Source organism: Calliopsis andreniformis, chromosome 5 (assembly GCF_051401765.1).
Source record: "Calliopsis andreniformis isolate RMS-2024a chromosome 5, iyCalAndr_principal, whole genome shotgun sequence".
In the NCBI taxonomy this organism is placed as follows: domain Eukaryota; kingdom Metazoa; phylum Arthropoda; class Insecta; order Hymenoptera; family Andrenidae; genus Calliopsis; species Calliopsis andreniformis.
The window spans coordinates 3,330,033-3,351,381 of NC_135066.1; the positions used below are offsets into that span (position 1 = coordinate 3,330,033).

Below are 21,349 nucleotides of genomic sequence, written 5' to 3' on the forward strand. Positions count from 1 at the left end.
TTTAAATCATGTACAATGGGATAGTTTTTTTAAGGGATTTTTCATTTTATATTTTTTTAACTGCCTCTACAAATATTTCATTATTACCTATTTTGATTTATTAGATTTAGGGACTTATGATGGATCTTTGCCGGGTACTTACTGGAAAGTCGATAAGTTATAATCTTAATGCGATATAGAAACAAAACCAAAATGATGGCTTTTATGATGTGTTTCAGTTGCGTGTATAAATATTTTATAAACATGTACAAATATAACAGAAGAGCCATGGATATTTGGTAGTATACCAATTTCACATATTTTTCCAAACGACAGCTGCGTCGCGTCATTTGGATATATCCCACGTTGGATATATTATTAGTAAAAACAAGCTACTAGTTAGCACCCTTTATTATTTTAGATTATACGGTCAATGTAAAGTACGTGATATAAAATATTCGTGAAGATATTAGCAACGTGCCCTTATTAAGGACAATAGAAGAGAGTGGTGACTGCAGATACCCTATTACCTTACCTTTACGATAAGAATACGTAAAGACATGTGACATATACTTGAATTATCGCACCATATGAACGTTAAAATGTTCGTTAAAAATCTCAAACAGCTGTTTCGAATTACGAAGCGTACATGCTGAAGTACATATGGTTTCGCGTAACGACTAAAGCGATTACCATGTTCTACGCGTATAGACGTACGGTGAGCAGCCTATAAAATTGAAAATAGTACCGAACGAAACAGCCTGTTATTCGTCGTTATATTACAAATACAAATACTTTGCGGTAAACTTTAGCCAAACAACTTGTCGAAACAACCGTGGCAATATGGTTTATCGTTCTGCTCTTTAAATGTACCCTTGTTTAATTGTTTTAAACAGAATGCGCAGACGAAGTGTTCTGGGTGAAACTTCCGGAACATTGCTGTTATGCAGCGACCTGAAAACAAATGGAATTTATTTAATACCAAAGCTTTACTCGATCCTAACACCTTCTAAACCGCTAGAAGGCCATAAGTAGATCGTGAACGTATTAAGTAAGCGCGTGAGCACCTGTAATCGGCTTGTGACATCCTGCGCACAAAGATCCTCTCTTAGCGTGATAATGTGTTTCGCAATAGGGCAGACCTTCATGGTCGAAGAACGAGCCTCCTTGGAACTTTTGTCTACAATCCTGCGAATTAAAAAAAAATGACTATATCAACTAAAGGAGTTTCAATAAAAGCATCAATAGAGTCGATCACACGGTTCATGAAATATGAATATAAAGAGCGTAATCATTATCGATTGATACCCTAGTTATTTATGAATAACTCTACAGGGAAACAACCACCAGCACGGAAGCGCAACCTTTACGCACGTGAATTGTGTATAGTGTGGCTGTGTGTTCATTATCGTATAGAACCTCTGCTAGCTTATCGACATTTAGTATCTACCGCCAAGTCTATAGACGTAATTTGTATAATTTAACGGGTCGATAAACGTCACAAGAACGACATAGGATGCCGGCATCGAACCACACCTGTCTTCTTCGAAGACAGCTGGCTACGAGCAGCGTCTCAGAGCCAGTGAAAGCCCTCTTGTGTTGTGTGTGTTTTTTGTTTTCTTTTTTTTCTCAGTTTATTTTTATTTCTCATACAATAACTAGCAGTTGCTATAATTAGAACTCGTACGATCGCCCGTTAATCGACCATTGATCATCCCTAGCTAAAAAACTTAATCTGACGGCACATATTAATTTGGATTGCGTTTGAACAATTTCGCGTGGAAAACTATCGACTCTCAAAATTTTCCTAACTTTGTTACGCGTGATTCTGTATATATCTACGTGTAGGTAGGCGTGTCTGTGTGTGTCTGTGTGTACGATCAATGAAAATTTCGAAGCGGAATATCACAACGACGACGAAAAAGCTCATCGATGCGTTCCTCCTGTAGACTGCCTAAAATCACCTGTTAAGAAAGTGGGGACGCAGGCTCCGCATTTAATGGAGTCTGGTAGCATAAAATAACGGGGGGACAATAGGGCTTTTTACATAAGAAATCGAAGCAAAAACGCGATGCGGACCATCCCGCGTCGTTTATGCTTCTTCCTCTTCTTCCTCCTCCTCGTCATCCACACCGACGCATTTCGGGCAAACGGGTTTGCCCTCCATCGCGTAAAAAGACTTTCCTGATACCGGCTTCTTGCAATCCTGCAAGTTTCACGGAATTTAACATCATCGAACATCTCACAATTACCAGGTTGATCACAATCCTTAACCCTCAGCTGGAAATAAAATGAGAAACTTCATAAATCAATGATCCACGAACATAGAACCTACCCTGCAAACGAAACAGTCGGGATGCCACTGACTGTTCAGCGCAGATATGTAGTTCTCCATAATAGCGCGATTGCAGCCGCCACATTTCGGAGCGAACATATCGAAATAGTCCTCTCTGCAATATGGTTTGCCATCTCGTTCGTGGAACCCTTCCTCGCCGAACTGTTTGCCACACTGGGCGCAGAAGAAGTGTTCCGTGTGCCAAGTCTTCTCCAGAGCGGTTACGCATTTCTGAAAATAACAACAGAGACGTAACAGGGCCGCCCGATGATTTCCTCAGAGATCAATGACTTCGGGGAGGTCTCACGTCTAGAATGGGGCCATTGCAATAGGCGCAACGAGGCGAGAAGAGATTGTGGTAATCAGGCTCGCAGTAGGGGTGGCCCTCTCTCTCGAAGAAGTTCCGTGTGCCCAGCTCCTGGTTGCAGTGGGTGCACGTGAAGTGCTCGGGGTGCCATGTCTTTCCCAAAGCGGTGATCACCTGAAAAAATAACATATTTAATTGTCCTTATACCAGTCAACCACTATCATCCCCATTCCTCTTTATTTACTTGTCCAACGATTGGCTTCTCGCAGGCGCTGCAGCATCCCTTCTGCGTGGTGTTTACTCCTTGACGGCTCATGTCTGCCTGGAGGTTTCCTAGCATAGAATCCAACTGATTCTGTTTAGTTTGAACTGCCGGCTGCGGTGGATAGGGCTCTCCGTGTTGCTGCTGGTAGTGATGGGTGGTGTGTGTTTCCGTGATATGAATCCGTGTCTGCGTGCCCTCGGGTGGCAGCGGGCTCTGCGAACTCTTGGTGGCTTTGTTCGGTTTCGCGTACGGAGAGTCGGTCACCGTCTGATGCTGATGGGAGCTACTATTGATCTGTAATCGTACGTAGAATCGTTGTACTCCAAATGTTACAGAGAAGAAAAGAGTCGGAGGACAAAGTGGAGAAAGGAGGGAAATCGATGAAATGATGGACGTGTTAGCGCGTGGGTACAGTGAAGTCGGGAATGTCAAGGTATCGATAAACGAAGAACCTCAAAGGTGCCGCGAAGAGATGTCGATCGCCGGAGGCAAGCTTGCAGACTGGCTGAGAGCTTTCAGAGATTTCGTGGATCACTGTAACCCCCACCTTCTATATTTTCCCTTCCCTACCACGGAAAATTGGAGGAGACGAGGAAAAGGAGGTGGCGAAGCAGAGAGGAGGAACGGACTGGTGGGTAGATGGTGGATGGCGGAATGGAAGTTATTTTGGTAACCCAGGGAGCCAAGAATGGGCAGGAGTAGTTTTAACGCCGCTGTTTTCTCACTCTATAGTGACTTTAATAGTAAGCAAACATTACAAAAGCTTATTGCGTCCGTCGTTGGAGTGTCTATCGATTACGTAAAAGTGACTGTGTCAGGAAAATGTTCATTCAAGGACTTCTTTTTCCCTTTGTCATGGTATCATAGAATATTCCCTCATACCTATGTTATTATTATCTTTGCTTATACTATCATCAACAATTTTCTTACACTTTCAGTTTGCTTTTTCAACAAAAGGATTCGACTGTAATAACAAATATGTGGGGTGGAAGAAACCTAACGTGAGCCTTGGTAACGCTCAAACGATGTGAAAACCGATACCCTTGAGGACATCGGTCTCCAATTATATTCTCATATATTTTACCGATATCCAACAACTATGCAAATCATACTCCTCAGCTGACCCTCATCGATTTATCGCGTCATCCTCTTCGCTTACTGCCTCCGCAACCTCGCTGCATTTCTTCCACCCATAAAATCACTGAAACGTACCTTAAATTCAGAGAGAGAGGCCATCAGATCGTCGAGTTCCTTGGTAGCATTGCTCGCTGTGTGTCCGTTAGTGTAGCCTCTCTGCACTTCGCTACGACTCAAGGAACCATGCTGTCTAGAAGGGTAGCCATCGTAGACGGGCTGAATTTCGGTGGAGGTTTCCTGAATGGTGACCTTGACCGTGCCGTCGGGAGAGAAATCCCTTTCAAAGGGTAAGAAAATTGGTTGTTAGAGTTGGACCTAAGGAGATCACCTATCCTTGGGATCATCCATTCTAGAGACTACCTATATTCTGGAAATTATCTACCCTAGAGAGTACCTATATTCTGGGGATCACCTATATTCTGAGGGCCACCTATTTTGGGGACCACCTATATTCTGGGGACTATCTATATTCTGAGGGCCACCTATTCTGGGGACCACCTATATTCTGAAGATCACTTACTTTGGGGACCACCTACAATTTGGGAACCACCTATTCTCGAGAACACCTATCTTTGGGACCACTTATCTCAGGGACCATCAATATTCTAGGGACCACCAATTATCTAGGTACCTAGCTACTATCCTAGGTACCACGTTTTCCTGTCCTCGCCACTTTTTGTAGTTTTAGTAAGAATTCAAAGCTCACCGGTTAGGCACCGCGGTGCTCAGCTCCTCGAGCAAGGAGTCCACGGTGGGCCTCGAGGCGGACATGCTGCTTGGAGAACGAAGCATCGGGCTAGAGTCTCCATTCATTCCTCCCGAGGAGACGCGGTTATCTGCGATCATCGATATTTCGGAGTTAAAGAAACATGTATGACTCTCGATTTCAGTAACTTCCAGCTGGAAGCTACTACCTACATCTCGATCATCATAGTCACACATGATTCGTCTCCGAAATTCACTCTCGTGTTTAGAATCATAAGAATTTTTATTACGAACTAGATTTATAACATTCTACATACAGTTCTGTTCCAATGTCTAGACAACAAATCAAAGGAGTAAAACTTTGTAATTTTAGAACTACTAGAGATGTGCGTAATGTTTTGAACCTTGATAAAACATGTATCTAAGATATAATAATCATAGTACCGCGCCAATATCGGAGCAATATAAATACATAAACCCATTCAGGTGGTCAAGGTGTTGAATTACTGCGCCAATTTTCGCTATTAAGTATTCTCTCTCAGTTTCGCGGAGCTGAAAAGAAAACGGCGCTAGTTCGCGCGAAAATAGGATGCTGACCTCTTTCCTGATAATGCGTGTTGTAGCGGGCGTTGCTAAGATCTTGAAGCAGGGTTTCCAGCTCCGAGAGGTTGTTGTTCAGAGAAGGCATCTTCCCTCCGCCGCTGCTGCCCTTCGCGATAGTCTCCTCGATGGCCTCGCGGTTCTGATAAGTCGGCTGCAATAAACCATCATTTTGGACCCTTTCATCAGCCAATGAGAGAAGAAAGTTCGCGAGCATCAGATGCTCCACGAAAACTTTCCATTCATTTTCTTCCCCCTGCTTCAGCTCGAGTCATCAGTTTAGTCTTTCGTTTGCCCTTGGAGTCGCTAACAGGCAATAAATTTAGATTCTCGGTCCAGGTTTCTAAGCCATTCTTAATGGGCGGTCGCGAGAAGAAAATGAAGGAGACCCTGAAGAGTTCTGAGACATCGTCGGTTTGTTGGTTCGGGAAAAAACGCGGATATGATGCGGTCTGCCAAGTTCCCCCAAAAGCATATTATTTCAAAACATGATGTCATTAGATTTGTACCGCGACGCTTCTGAATACATTATCAATTAGGTGGACGCGCGGAGGACAAGGCGTCATACACTTTTAATAGAAACCTGCCCGCCGAGAATCGACCAAAATTTCCCGTTCGTTGCAAAATCCTCGTTGCTTCGAGGCAGTTCCGCTGCGTTGCTTATCGAGCTAAACGCGATCCAACCGGTGGGAAATGAACAAGGTAGAATCTCATCGTCGAGGTTGTTTTCAGCAATTAGCATAGACGAAAGTAGGTCACTGACAAGAGTGACAAGAGTGACAAGAGTGACAAGAGAGACAACAGGTCGTCAAGTTCGCGAAAACTTTTCCCTTTGATAAACCGGGACAATGATATATCCTGGAAACTAGGTTGCTTGGTGAGTTGTCAGTCCAAAAATATCCATAGCGAAGCACATCGGCGGAGGAACATATCTCGCGGTTCACCGAGTCCTGCAGAACTCGCTGAAAATCGCACCAACGCGTTCTGCGAACGACGAATCGTGCCCTGCCCCGATCTTCAAGGTTGCTCGATCAAAAAATAAACAGGCGTCTATAAAACTTCGCGATCTGCCTTGGTCGACGGGCAACTCTATAAATCATCGGTTGGGAAAACAGATAAAAATCGACCAGAGCCTCTACTAGTGAATCAGGACTGTAAACTAGGAAATAATTTTTAATCCATCTCAGGGTTTGACTGAATTCTGAGAAAAGGGTGATTTCTGCTTAATTGGTTAATTATAAAGCACTAAAGACAGTAATGAGAGTTAATTGAATTATGGGAAAAGGGTAAGTCCTGCTTCTTAATTAACTATAAATCACTAAAGACAATTACAAGAGTTCTGTGACTGAATGCAATTCTTCGATCGATTCTTGCACACTTGCGCGAGTGTCGGTGGATTGTTCGCTGTTTATGTAGCGTCCTCGAAGCGTAGCAAAACGCGCTTCAACGGGCAATTGTGCTAAATTCGAATCAAAGAGAAGTCTTGGCGTTTCAGCCTTCGGTGACGTCCGCGATCCATCGACTTTTTGAGCGTCTGGACGGCGAAAAATCGAATTTGCCCGCGACGTTCGACTGGCGGCGAACAGCCTCGCGAGACCGAGGATTCGTTCCAAGAGTTGAACTCTTACGTCGCGCGTTTTATGATTTATGCCAAGAACGTTCAAGCCGTGAAAACAATTATCCCCGTGGCAGACAAATAACACGCATAAATTTTGCACTGTCGACAATTGTACATTGCGACGATCTTTCATGGGTGCAGGACATTTCTCTTCGAATTCTATTCCTTTTCCACTTCTTGGCAGAACCAAGGTAGATTCGTAGGTGCAATAAAATCTATTTATACAGGCGAAGCTCCAGGGAGATCTTCGAAAAGACATTTACTGTTATTTGTTGCCGCCTTGGCGATCGAGTATTTTTCCTGGGAAACGCTGAAAGTTCAGCGGTTTAAATAAAGTTATCTGCCGCTTGAGTTTGTCGTGACTCGAATACAAATTATATGGCCTGAAATGGTGAGTGTTATAGCAGCATGACTGTTTTCCACGAAGCTGGGTATAGTTCAGCGAGTATAGGAATTTCTTGTTATAAACTTGTGATTCGATACGAGTGAGTTTAGTGGAGAGAATGGGAAATATCTCTTTGAGATCAATTTATGTGTTTATAATTCAAGTTTCTCTTATCAAATGGGGAAAGTGAAGGAAAGCGACGAAGCCATATTTCGCCTATCAGAAATACTCGGCAGCCACATCCTGTACTGGAATAGTATTTTATATATACAAGTATAAAATCGTCGACCTTTGAGCTGTTCTAACTTTGTGGAAAAAAATCGTACGGCAGTGAGCCTGGACTCATTTTAAAGGGTAAAGCCTCTACTTCCTTCTCCCTGAATTGAATTTTTGCAAAAACGTTTGTCCCCTCAGCTTTGGGGCGGAAAAACGAAGGTGGTTTTCCGCAAAAAATTATCTAAGTTTAAGTGTCTGTACGGAACTTAATAAATTTTTTTCGCGACTCAATTTACAGCAGATTTCAAGTTTGAAGTCTCCCCTTTCCAACGAGACCTTAAAAATTGTTCTGTGATTTTTTTTCACCGAGTTATCGCGCTTTGAATAAAAGTGTGCGTCTAGCGACAGAATCACGGAATAATCAAAAGATAGAAAAAATGACCAGTCTTTGAGTTGTTGTAACTTTGCGAAAAAAAATCGTACGGCAGTGAGTCTGGACTTATTTCAAAGGGCAAGACCTCTATTTTCTCATCCCTGAGTTGAATTTTTTCGAAGGCCCTTGTCTATTCGACTGTGGGGTGGGAAAGTGAAGGTAATTTTTCCCTTAAAAGTTTTCTACGATTTCTGGGAAAGAGACTAGATACCTACAGGCTTCTTCACTATTACTTTAAATACTATTTATACACTCTACACTCTAAATACTGTAAGTCCCATCTTAAAATAACCTTATCGCAATATAAATAAGTCACAGATAACACAAGACAAAACCACGTTTGACATCGCTCGCTAGTATTATTTCCATAACACTTCCCTTAGGCAAATGTTAGTAAAAATGAAATTTTTTGACAGCCAGACCAATCACTGACTTCTATAAATTCCCTATCGCGAATCAAACAGAAAATCTTTCCTTTTTAACAATTACATGTGTTGGACATGCTACTGGATGAAGGTATGCCATTTTTCATCGCGACGTCAGCTCTTGCGCAAGGTAGCGTTTAAAGCCGATCGAGAACGAGGCATTGGGCAGCGGCAGACAGGGTCAATTAAGCGTCGAATGAAGTTGTATATTACATTAGTAAGCATCGATGTCCTGGCAGTTCTCTGCGCCGCACTTGGCTCGCGCGAGTTCACTTTCCACACGTTCCGGAAAATTTCGCAGCCAAGTCGGAACATCGAAAACCTGAATAATAGAACTCCCGACGCGGAAGAATCGATAACACGCCGGGGAACGTAACAGGTGTTCCGCGAGAAAGATCGATAAACGCTAAAACTCGTCGCGAGAACTTACGTTCGTTGGCGATGCCATCGGATATTTATATTCCCTGTTTCAAGCTTGCATTTTTTCTTTTTTTTTTCTTTCTTTTTCTTTTTTTTTCTTTTTTTTTTATTTTCTTTAAACAACATGCATAACCATCGAGAACTTGAAGTTCTGTGTTACGCCTTAGGAACAAGTTCACTGATATTTTTAACACCGGGGCCTTCCACATGAGCCAAACACGGTTTACGAGTACTCTGTTTAACGTTGCGAAAATCATTTTGGTAATCGGTCAATTTCCTTCGAGAAGATTGAACGCTGTTCGCTAATAGGTTACAATGGCGATGGTCGCCGCGCAATTCGAAGCAATTCGTTATCGTGATGGGACGTATTTCAAAGTCGAGAGAGCGTGGAAACGCAGATCAATAGGGTTTGACTTCTGCAAAGTTCTTGGCGCTGAAAATTTTATTGTCAGCTGTACAAAGTCCCTCTATACTTCTATTTTTTGTACATATTATAGATATTTCCATCGCGAATTTAAACTAAAAAAATTACTGAAGTTAGAATTAAGCTATTCAAAGATCAATATGAAGTATAAATTACTCCACAACGCATTTGACTAATGCTTAACTTCTCACGTTTAAAATAAATATAAAGTTTTTTGCTTTGTGATCGACAAATTCTGATCATTAAGATACTGAAACTCTGGAATTTTCTTTTAAATTTGTTTTCACACAAAATATGAAGAGGCGTAACCTGAGCCCCTTTCTGCAGCATATACGTTTTTTACGCCCCTAGAATTTTTGTGGCTGCTGCTGTGGCCAGTCAATTTTAGAGGCAATATCTATTTTGCTGGTTGTTTCGTTACATCTCCTCGATTTCCTTTTAAATTGGAGTAATGCATTGCGATAGCTTCGATTTTCTTTCCAAAATGCGTGGGAGTCGCGACGAAGATTCGGCATTGGACAACTGGCTGCAGCCGAATGGCGCCGTTCACAGAGACGGTGCTAAAAATATGTCGCCAGGAATCGCGATACAGCAGAGGATTTGATAAATCCAAAAGAAAATATGAGCAACTTAGTTAATTTGGGACAATGTTCTATCCGATGGTCTAAGTTATGAGGATGTTTATTCGCGGATGCAACCGATCACCGTGGCTGCTTTCGGCGGAGAATCTTGCGACTGATCGCTCTATTTCGAGACATTATGGAAAATTGAGCGAAGGTCACCGTCGGGATTTAAAACGGAACCGCGAACAGCGCGACGCGCAACCACGCGTGTCACCCTCGCCATCTAGCACAGGAAGCTACTGACTCGAATGACCGACAGCGAAAGTGTCCGTCGATAAAAGACGCGACTCCAACAGGCAATTTGCAATGTCAAAAATTGGGGAATGTTTTCAGTTTTCATGATTTACCATCGTGGTGCACGCTAGTTTTGTCTCTTTGCATAGATCCTCTTGATTCTGTTTTCTGGATTTTAAAAAAATACTCGATAATGTGGGTGTCTATCCCTTCTCCATATATCATTAATTAATAATTATATCGCTGATTATGAAATAAGTTACAAACCCAATCGTTTAAAGATTTTTTACTTAAGATCACTTTTATAATTAACAGCACAGTTAATAGGTTAAGGAATCTCCTGCATACCCAGAAATTATTCTTTTTCCTGACTACCACTTTCAGGTGATCACCAGTGAATATAGTCACTGGTTAAAATTTTCTATTACCAGCCAACTCTTGTGGAGATGGGCCATTTGTTTAGGAATCTCATAAGATCGATCTCATCAGGTAAAGGTCAATATGTACAACCAGATAATTGGTGCAAATCTGAGCATCGAAATTAGATGCTTGATCAACAGATAGAGCATCATAAATAATATCTACTTACCGATTGCGACGGAAGAGGTGAAGTCCGATTATCATATGATCTATACCCAGTCGAGCGTACTCCGTTCAATGATCCATAACCAGGAGTCGCGTTGCTACCGACATGATTTCCTTCTGACGACACCGTGTTCTGCAGGTCAGCCAACAGCGCGTCTGAAATCAGTAATTGGATGGTCTGAATAACACAGAGAAACACTGTCAATTAATCTTAACTATCTCAAGAAGATTTAATTGACAGATCGGTCATTCAATCGAAGTAAAACGAATTATCCTATTTCTCCTGAGAAATAATTCTAGCGTGGGTCTCTCTACCTTGTTTCTAACAGGGAGATCACTGGATGTCACATACATCATCAATCGCGTCTATATTATTTCAAATAACAAGAAACGAAACGCGTGACCCGATTACGCAACGACGTCGTTTCCCCAACAGGTGTTACGACTTCGCAATTGTTCCAATTTTATAAATTTTCGAACCGCTATATTTATAAAACACTTGGTATGTATCAAACAGCAATGCTTGCTGACGTCAGTGGGGCTACTAGTTTCACCGAAAACCTTCACTCACTTCAGCAACATTCTCGAATACAACGAACTTGTTCCACTGGAAAACATTCTAGTTGATTGCATCGATTTTATCGCCTTGGCTTGCACACGCAAGCGTTTCCCAGTGTGTAGCAAAAAAAAAAATAGATGACGCGCATTGTTCAGGTAGCGAAGCTTCGGTATAAAAACAGAAGGTGGCCCTGGTAGTACGAAATCTGGTGAAAACCAATGATTTACCCAAGCTGAGAAGATTCGGGTCCGTTTTCTCGGTCCTGTATGGTTCGTACAAATTCTCGACGTCGATTCGAGGCTCAGATTCCGCTTCCATTGGGAACAAACTACGGCGACACACCCACTCTTCCGAGAATGACGAACTCTGGCACCGGACTTCCGGTCGGGTCGAAACCGCGAGCGAGATATTTACGAAATCGTGTCCGTTGACGTGTCGCTGCGTTGGAATGTTTCCATATACGGCTTGGGAATTATTCGCGAACTGAATAAACCTGCTCGAGTCGCAGCAACGCTAAGTCGAAGATATCGCGAACTCGAGCGTGCTTGCAGAGTCAACAAAAAGTTTTACGACCCCTCTTCGAGAAATATCGATAAACGCGTAGAAGTTTGAAAAATTATCTCAAACGTGATGTATCTCCCTCTATGTATCTTTCTCCTTGTTACTGTTTTGCCCCAACGAGAGGTAATATAGAATGTACTGACTGTCACGTGTTGATCGCAATATCGGAGGATTCGCGCGCACGGCAGCGCGTCAGGCGATCGGTAAAACGGTACTGATTGTCAATGAAGTTCTTGGTAAAGCGACTAGCTTGGAAGATAGGAGCCTGGAGGAGGCAAACGGGCCTGGAGAAGGAGAAGGAACAGGAGATGGAGGGAGTACGCGTAACAAGGGAAGTAGAAACAGACGACGCTGCGAAGGAGCGAAGGAAATGCGGGACTAGTCGGCTCGCGGAGCGAGCTACGAAGAAATGCGTTGTTTGGAACCTGTGTGCAACAGTAATCTTGAATCCAGTGCACTCAGGTTTTCGTAGAATGGGGAGCAGTCCCTGAACTATGCTAGAGTGTCCGACACTTTTCTACGAAACTTGCTGGAGGCTAAGGTCAACGTAACTGTGCCCCTCTTGAGACTTCTCACTTTGAAATGAGAATAATATTTGAGGGCTAATGGGAACTAATTTGTCAAATTAATTCCACAAAATAAAAAAGTTGACTTAATTTATACAGGATTTAACAAATGAGCAGGTCGAGCGTTTGAATGGGATTCAATATTGGCAAGAAGCCCACCGAGCTTCCCCAGATCTATTTTATACTTATGAATCATACGGTCAATTCGGACATTAATGATGTGCGATGCGCATAACGCATTTCCATCGTAAACATCAGAGAATATGAAATGTATAATAATATTCGGCAGGAAAAACAATTATAGTACGAACCTAACCTTGACATACATATGTACGAACCAAAAACTGAACGACGTAGTACACATCTCAAAAGGTAAACAAGATCCAATTCCCTCAAATAAATCACATATGTCATTTATGCGTTTCTGCCTTACAACTGGAATGTAGGAATCAAGATTCATCGATCGATATTTCCGAAGTAGAGGTTAACGAAGCCAATAATTAGTACTGTTATCATATAATAAACGACCATTAACTCACGCAACTACTTACTGATGTATTGTTCCCAGCGTGCATGTCTTTGGATCGTCGCCAAACGAACCGGTGTGATCGGTGACACAGGTCGCATAATGTCGGTCATACTACTAGTGGAGCTTTCAGTACATGAAATTTCGTTCGAAACCAAACAGCACGAAAATCGATCTCGAGTGCAAAAGTCCAACAACTCGCGACAAAATAAAAGTATAATTCCAAGTGATCACTTTTGACCATCCAAGCCTCGAAATCACCAGACACTGATTTCCCTGGACCTTACGACCGGAGATATAAACACGAAGGAGGGACGACGACGGTTACGAGATCACAATTCGACCAGAGAGAATGTTAAAAATAAATTTCTTCTGTTGCCAATTACACTCGGTACAGACTTCACGTGAAATCGAGTATTTACAGTGGACACGTGTTGCTGCGACGCCAACGACTACGAAAATGCACGTTTTCTCGCGAAAGTAAGCTTGCAGTAAATGCAATCTTAATGCATTGAAAAAAGAAAGATACTTGGAAAAGAGAAAATTCTCCCGAAAACAGTATTATTTATTACACCTTAAATACTGGAAGAGACGCAGCAACAGTTACGAAACAAAGTAGTTATATTTCCGCACTGTAACGACTCGAACTATAGAGCTCGACGGTGTCCTGTCATGTACGAATATTGAGAGTAGAGATCGCGAGGATTATCGATAGAAGCCACGTATGTGTGCTGCGAGATCAGATAGAACTGGCAGCACGTGTTGTTTCTCAGGTTGCATCTACAGAATCTGTGTTACGTGGATTCATCTTCTCCTACCCTTTGTCCCGGACCATCCCTCCCTCTCTTCAACCTTGTCGGTGGCTGTCTCTGTCTCGCATCTTCGTCTACACACGACAGTTATAGGCGAACGATTTCACCTAGATATTCGTGACGACAAAATTTTCCGAAAATAACTCCGACTACCTAGACTTCCCAAACATCAGTCTCGCATTATTTCATTATTTCTAAAAAAATAATGCTCTTATCGGTAAGAAGTATGAAGTTACACTGAAATAGGCGGTCTGATTTTGGTAATGTATTCTATATTTCCTAAGTAGTAATTCTACTCTTACGTTGTTACGTTTTTCATTCACAGGAAGAGTAGAATATGTTACAACAATGTGAGACCACCTATTTTGGTATCACCCTGCACAAACGATTTACTATTCATTATGATGGAGTAGCGCATGGTCGCTCGAAAGTGAAAGCGTCACGTGATGTTCAGACGTCTGCTCACGTTAGGCTTAAAGTAAATACGATGTATCGCAACATGACCTGGGTCAACGTTCCACCTAACTGCTTCTTCGAAGCGTTACGAGTGCACGACCATTGTCCTCTATGTCACCTTTTGATGCTTACTGAAGCGTCGTTTGTATATAAACTATTTTCATAGTCATGCAGTGGATCACACGAAAAAGTGGCAAGAGAAACTGCATGTTGCGACATCCCGATCGATGGAACTTTTTGTGCGTGTGTAGTGGGTCAAGTTGAACCCACTCACGCAGTTACGTCGAATAATTGCGTAGGAAGTCGAATCGTGCGTGTCGTGCCTGATATGGATGCACGTAGATCAGGCGAGGATCGATTAAGGAAGAAGAGATGCCTACGCGTGTTTACCTTGGATTACTAAATGATTTCCGATGCAATGGTATGCAGGGTAAACAAGTGCAGCTTCCGCACGTTTCTAAAAAAAATGCTCTCAGCAGCTGGTAAATATCGCGCGCGACTGGAAGCGGTAGAATGTATGCATGGATATAAATAGTATCGGGAAATGCTGGGATATTCTTTTTCATAGAAATTGGCAAAATTAAGAAAAATTTATCATGGCAATAGATTAGTGACAATTAGTGTAAGATATCATGATAGAGTGTGAAGAAGTTAAGATTCTTTATATTAAATGAAATTCAATTTTCCGACTATAAATCGACTGTAAGAGAAAAATTACTATAGGTATATCTTCACTTACCTGACATAATCTAACTTGTCTAAATTGTAAGGCACACTGTGGAATGAGTTCTAGATTCTTTAGTCTTTAACGACAGAACAGTTACTGCACTTCCTTGCTGTAACTTTAATGGAGCAAACTGGGCCTTCAAACCTTTCACCCAAGCAATTGAAAGGAAATCGACGAAGTAGTGACTACTATTTTCTAATTTTCAGGCAAATAGTATTAATATTTCCTACGGAAGCAACATACATATGAATTCTTTTCTTTAAGTGTAAATGGATAAGGATTCTGGAACATTTTTTTCACAAACGAATATACAGGATAAACCGAACATTCAAGGCGGTAAACGCTAACGTTGAGTGTGCCACAAAAGTGATAATGGGGCTTTAGAGCCCCAAAAGCATCAGACAGAAAAAAGCAATGCTTATCCAGTTTATCCTCTATACTCGTATGTGTAAAGAGCATTTGTTGTCCAGCCTATCCAGTACAAGTACTCATCTGTGCTCTTGTATTTGCACAATCATGTCGATAAAATCAAATTCTCGTGCCGATAAAACAGTATTCTATGCTAGAATCAATATTAGAGGGATCTAATAGATGGCAGAACTCAAGGAATCGATACACGATACGTATTTTTCGAATGCTCGGTACATGGAGACAGATCGACTACCATTTTCTTTTATAGATTTCCATAAAAAGATCGTCAGTAAATAATGACTCGGACAATTATTTCAGAAAGTTTAGTGTCAAGGCAACCCACGTTGTAGGTGAAAGGTATTCCAAAAAAATCGTACAAACTGTTGTATTGTGAGTCATCCTTCGGACACGATTGTACGTATCTGCACTGATAACTTGAAGATTTGTAACTTGTAATCAAATAACAAGAATACATTTTTTAAATAATCATACACATGAATTTCGAAAAACAGATTTTTCACTACTTTCGGGTCTACATGCGAAATTATTTACAAAGAAGCAAAAGGTTCTGATCCATGAACTGAATTGAAACAAATAAAAAATTTTCATAAATTAAAAAGGGTTAGAAACTTTTAATTCACACACGTAACTCGTAACTATTTACAGGGACCTTTTCATTATGTATCAAATTGCGATCAGTTTCTGAGTAACTAGCTTACACGTTAACCTTTGAAAATATGCCAAAAATATAATTTCGACGGCGGTTCAAGTGCGCTATAATTCCCCAGCGAACAGGAACAGAAGATTCAAGAAGGAAAAGTAGATGCGAGTAAAATTAGACAGTCATTCGAGTAATCGTAGTATGCATTTGAATCGAAGGTTATCGTATTACTGAACTTTACGATCGCATATGATTTTAACCATCACGCCCATTGAAAAGTAGCGTAGGAAGTGCGTAATTAATTCTTTCGCTTCAAAACGTTTCCGACGTGCGTTACGAGCCGACAAAAAACGAAAGAGCGAATTCCATCGCGGCAATTGAGCTTAATCTAAAAGTCCACGGGAACGTTATCGCGTGCGTAAAATAGTGTGGTCGTGAAATAATACAACAAACACGGATGTTAAATCGATACGATAAGCATTGATTGAACGCTAATAACTTTACGGCAGGAAGGCCATTGAGAACAATTTCTAATTCATATTTCTGACCACTATTCGTATTACGCATGCAAAGAGGTCGCGTATCATGCATGCATCTATTAGAAATGATTCTCTGACGTCCGTCCCATTTCCTATTTCAGTGATCAAAATCTTAGGACAGAAAACCATTAAACGTGAAACACAAACGAAGTATAACTCACATCCAGGTGGTGAACCCTTTTTGACGGTGATCTTAAAGGGTTGATAGATAGCGCCTGGGTCTACTTTTCCGTACATCGTTCGATCCATCGCCATATTCTTTCTTTGCTTAATATTTCACTGGCAAATTACCGCACTGACACCCATCAACTTTTTCACGGGTACAGAATCACGAAATCATTGCGTACACGTGCAAGCATTACGCTACTATGTAGAACTTTTACCGCGACTTCTCTTTGCAGTCTATCTCGAGCCACCGAGCTGTATAGACGATCGATCAGTGGTGGGGAGATGCACACACCAAGCAGCCACTTGTTGAATACGGTCCGCGAATTTTACACACATACCTAAATAGGCGAAACTATGCACCATTCGACAGTTCATTTGTTTCTTTTGGAAAAGTACACGTAAACCAATCGCAATTATAACTGATCGGCCATTATTTTAATCAGATTATTATGATCCTAATCGTACGCACTTAACATGAACCGAGTGTATTGCCTTTATTAGATTTATTTCGTGTATCACGTGTCGATCTTCCTTTGACTTTACTACGTAAAGAGGGGATAGACGTTTCTTCGACTTAAAATGCTTAATGCTAGTTAAAAGACGACAGCACAAATAAATATATTATCAAGTCTGTGTGATGGACCGGCTTTGACCGAGGGAAAACGAGAAGTTCAAATGTGCAAGTGTATTTCAGGCGCTCGCCCGCACTCACGGCGTCAGATCCTCCCTCCATCGACAAAAACACGAGGACAACGCCGGCGTCGTGAAATATACTAAAAATACGTAGAATCGTTGGCACGCGACAACTTAGGGCACACTGCAACGTTACGTGCATCTTGGGTCAGTCTCTTCCGGTATAGCATTCGCAACGTGTTTTCGTTACCTCCGAAATCTTTTTTCGGGTCAATGATCTTAAGATAAGTTGAACATTTAAACACAATTATTTTCGTATAATTGTAAAAAGTTTTTCAAATGAATTTCAATCGATTATAGATGAGTGCGTCTTGGGATAACTATTGATCGAATAATTGCTGAGAGAACCGTGTAACAAAAGAAACAAATAATATTTTACACAAATTTCTATCGAATACATAAATCAAAATGAAAATTTTAATGCAACTTTAACTAACCGCGTACTAAGTAACCAAAGCACACGAGATGCGAACTACTGTGCACAGTCGCATCGATGACGCAACGAAGATGTCACCATGGGAATTGAAATAATAGTTACGCACTTGCACGTCTCCTGTTTTTCACAACTTTCTAACGTGCCATCTAGATTTCGTAATTAAATCTAACAGTGATCGATTTCAAATCAGACTACCCGCGATTATACAGTTTATGATAGTGATTGCTGTCATTCACTTTTCTTAATAATCATATTATTGTGATTCTAATTGGAGTAAGATTGCAAGATAAAAAAAATTCACACATCTCCTATTTTTATCAAAATAAACGTAACGATAAGAGCGAAATAATTCATAAGAGTCGAGATTATCTTGTACTCAACTTACTTGTAAATACCTTAGATCACCATTTTTTACGGGTTTTTTCGTTATCAATTTTCATTTGCCTGATATATGATAAATACAATGTAGATAAAGAAATAAAAATTGAAGTATTTAATTTGTATTTACCACTCTTAAGATAAAATGAATGACATATAAATACTTTTACACTAGTATCCTTAAAACTACTTTTATAGTAATAATAATTAGTAAGAGATATAAATAAGATATATCTTGGAACGATAGTAAATGGTATCTGTTACTAATATTTATTATCGTATAGATTATTGATGGATCTGACAGTCCGAGTGATTTAAATTTGAGGTTAGTTCGGGAGTCGGACGATTACTTTTAAATTTACTCACCTAAGTCGTCCATTTCTTATGAATATTAATTCTGTAAGCACTGTTGCACAAACTACACTCGATTTTTAACAATTTTGATATAAAAGCGCGATAAAAAACGATCAAATCGAATGCCTAACTCACTCATCCGGGATGGGCAAACCAAACATTAAATATGGAGAACCCGGTCCTCAGTTTCTGCCTTCCAGTAATCCCATCTAACCTTTATGTAATGCATTACGCTTGCGCCCAATATGAATAAAGTATTAAAATAGAATTTTCATTCTGATCAAATTAATGCACATAACTAAATTACTTTTTGTAACAATTTGGAAAGTTATTAGTAAAAGTATGATTAGGATCAGCAATAATAAAAATATGTAAATTATAATTTATTTGTCATAATCATTAAAATATTTTACATATTAAGGGAAAATAAGGTAATTGAATTTTTTACACTATTATTTCACCAAGATGAAAAATCACCAAATGAGTTTATCATGAGTTTTTTCTTTTTGACTGCAAGTTCAGCGGTGGACTCCCCCTTTTCAGTTCTGTAAATGAAATTAACTGGTTAAGGGTCGTTTCAAATTTTTTATACCTATGAATGATTACTGATATAATTCAACTTTACTTTTCTTCTGTGTCCATTTTTATGTATTTTCCTACACCTGATCGGTAGACTTTTAACTCATTCTTTTCGGTTTTATTAACGGATTTACTTTTCGCCGCTTCTTGAGCTAATCGTTCTGCTTCAACCGCACGTTCAATCGCCAATTGTTCGTCTGCTTCTTGGAACGGGTCAACAAAGACTTGAGCTTTTTGTATCACTATGTCTTCTATTGGTCTATCTTTGTTGTCGACCTCTACCTTTTCAATAGCGTTTAGCGTTTCTAATCCACCTACGATTTTTCCAAATACAGTATGTTTGCGATCCAAATGTCTACATGATCGAAACGTGATGAAACTGCAATAAAAAATAAAATCAGTGGAATTGTATTTTTAAATTTATAAATATACATGTATATATTAAAAGATGTACAATTGTGATCCATTTGTATTTGGTCCAGAATTTGCCATTGATAAGATTCCTCTCCCTTGATGAACTAGGTTCGGTTTAAATTCATCTTCAAATTTTTTACCCCAAATAGATGTTCCTCCATTACCAGTGTTTGTAGGATCACCTCCTTGTATCTGAATAAATTTGTGTACATATTTACATATAGTGTCGTCATGTATCATTTTTATATAATTAGTTCATGTACTGACCATGAAATTTCGTATAGATCTATGGAATTTTGTTCCATCATAGTAACCATTTTGACAGTGTTTTATAAAATTTTCACAAGTCTTTGAAACAAGATCACAATGGAGTTCAAGATTTAAAGCACCAAAATTTGTAAGCAACCTTACATATCCTAAAATTAAATGATATATAGTTGAAATAAAAACGAAATAAAAATACAAGATACTAATTGGTTACCTTTCTTTTTCACTCTGTCATATCTCACTAAATCTTCTTCAATAACTGCTGCCTGATGCGTGGTTTCTGTTGGCATTACTGTTGATGTAAAACCAGCTGCTACTGCACCAGTAGAGTAATGTGCCTACAATGAAATATTACAGTATCTATGAATAATAGTTTCTCCCAGGGCAGCATGTGAATATGATGTACACACTGCATTAAATTTATCTGCTTTTGGCTTAGAAGCTTCTTGTTTATTTTCAGGTTGTTTATATTCTCTATCCAGTTCGGCTAATATTTCTTTTGTTTCCATAGATACAGTTTTCAATTTGGCATTTGGATTATTCCGCTCCTTTATAGTTTCTACAAAATTAGTATCAATTTTTAAATATGCAAAAATACTGTACAAGTAAGCATACAAGATGTTACCTTCATCTTCCACTTTTATATTATTTTTAATATGATGAAAGGTGGACAAATTAAATTTTGTTGCATTGCTTGGATCTTGAATTGTAATGATATCCTTTCGGGTGAAAGGTTCATCATTGACCAAGTCTTTCCAGTTACGTGTTTTTATGTTCAACTGCTCTACTGCCTAATAAAAAGACATTAATAACACATTTGATAAATAATTACTGAACATGAAAAGTACATTTACTTTGTACCTCATATGAAAATACATTTCCTGTTGTTCTGATAGCTACAATGTGAGAATGTTTAGTAAATAATTTAAAAAGAACAGGACAGTGATACTGTCCCTCTACATTTTTATGAAAATGAAGTTTTATCAATGTCTTTGGATCTAATGGCTTTCCTGTAACAGGATTATGTTTAAATCTTTTTATATATTCTAAAATCGCTTCTAACTCGAAAATATTTCCTTGGGGATCGCAATATGGATGCTCAAATGGTTGCAAAGACAAACAACAATGATCATAAGGCAATCGACGAAATGTTGTATCTTCACTTGATTCAGAATTTCCTGCATTTTTTCCTCCATACAACGTCGACCACTCTGTATACGTCAGGTACCTATAAAAGTAATAAGTATAAATTAATGAACATATTTAATATGAAATAAACTCTTTTTTTAGTAACCTTTAAACCAGTTTTTCTCTTACATTTTATCCTTCTGATGTTGTCGTTTCCCCATTTTGACTTCTTTATATAATCAGCAAATCACAACAATAAATTTAAGCAGTAAATTCAGCTACTTCTCAATATTTGTCTTTAATTTTGACATTAGTTCTCTTGAATATATCATTCTGTTTATATATTAAATGGCGTAGTAATTTTATAGTTGGTTACCTTGATTCCATTGACAAAGTATACAATAGACTTGTCACTCAATATAT

At 39.7% G+C, this 21,349-nt stretch overlaps 2 protein-coding genes across 6 annotated transcripts; both read right to left on the minus strand.

The window, feature by feature from the left end:
* Positions 1 to 372: 372 nt before the first annotated feature.
* On the minus strand, positions 373 to 18,578 carry Pax (paxillin). 5 transcript variants are annotated; one of them, XM_076378661.1, is made up of 11 exons: positions 12,929 to 13,699; positions 11,478 to 11,688; positions 10,696 to 10,847; positions 5,326 to 5,482; positions 4,730 to 4,859; positions 4,099 to 4,300; positions 2,866 to 3,180; positions 2,622 to 2,795; positions 2,315 to 2,545; positions 1,047 to 1,167; positions 373 to 933 (listed from the first exon to the last, which is right to left on the minus strand). In XM_076378661.1, exons 1-11 carry the CDS (start codon positions 12,950 to 12,952, stop codon positions 788 to 790), a joined length of 1,863 nt encoding a protein of 620 aa, XP_076234776.1. In that variant the 5' UTR covers positions 12,953 to 13,699; the 3' UTR covers positions 373 to 787. The 5 variants fall into 5 exon arrangements, with proteins under 5 accessions (XP_076234776.1, XP_076234780.1, XP_076234777.1 ...); XM_076378665.1 differs by lacking the exons at positions 11,478 to 11,688; positions 12,929 to 13,699 and adding an exon at positions 18,551 to 18,578; XM_076378662.1 differs by lacking the exons at positions 11,478 to 11,688; positions 12,929 to 13,699 and adding an exon at positions 16,671 to 16,891.
* Positions 18,579 to 18,908: 330 nt separating this feature from the next.
* LOC143179435 (RING-type E3 ubiquitin-protein ligase PPIL2) lies at positions 18,909 to 21,272 on the minus strand. The gene is made up of 9 exons (XM_076378666.1): positions 21,116 to 21,272; positions 20,660 to 21,026; positions 20,424 to 20,589; positions 20,209 to 20,357; positions 20,013 to 20,136; positions 19,799 to 19,947; positions 19,572 to 19,723; positions 19,164 to 19,496; positions 18,909 to 19,083 (listed from the first exon to the last, which is right to left on the minus strand). The coding sequence occupies exons 1-9, from the start codon at positions 21,145 to 21,147 to the stop codon at positions 18,996 to 18,998; spliced, it is 1,560 nt and encodes a 519-aa protein (XP_076234781.1). The 5' UTR covers positions 21,148 to 21,272; the 3' UTR covers positions 18,909 to 18,995.
* Positions 21,273 to 21,349: the final 77 nt, after the last annotated feature.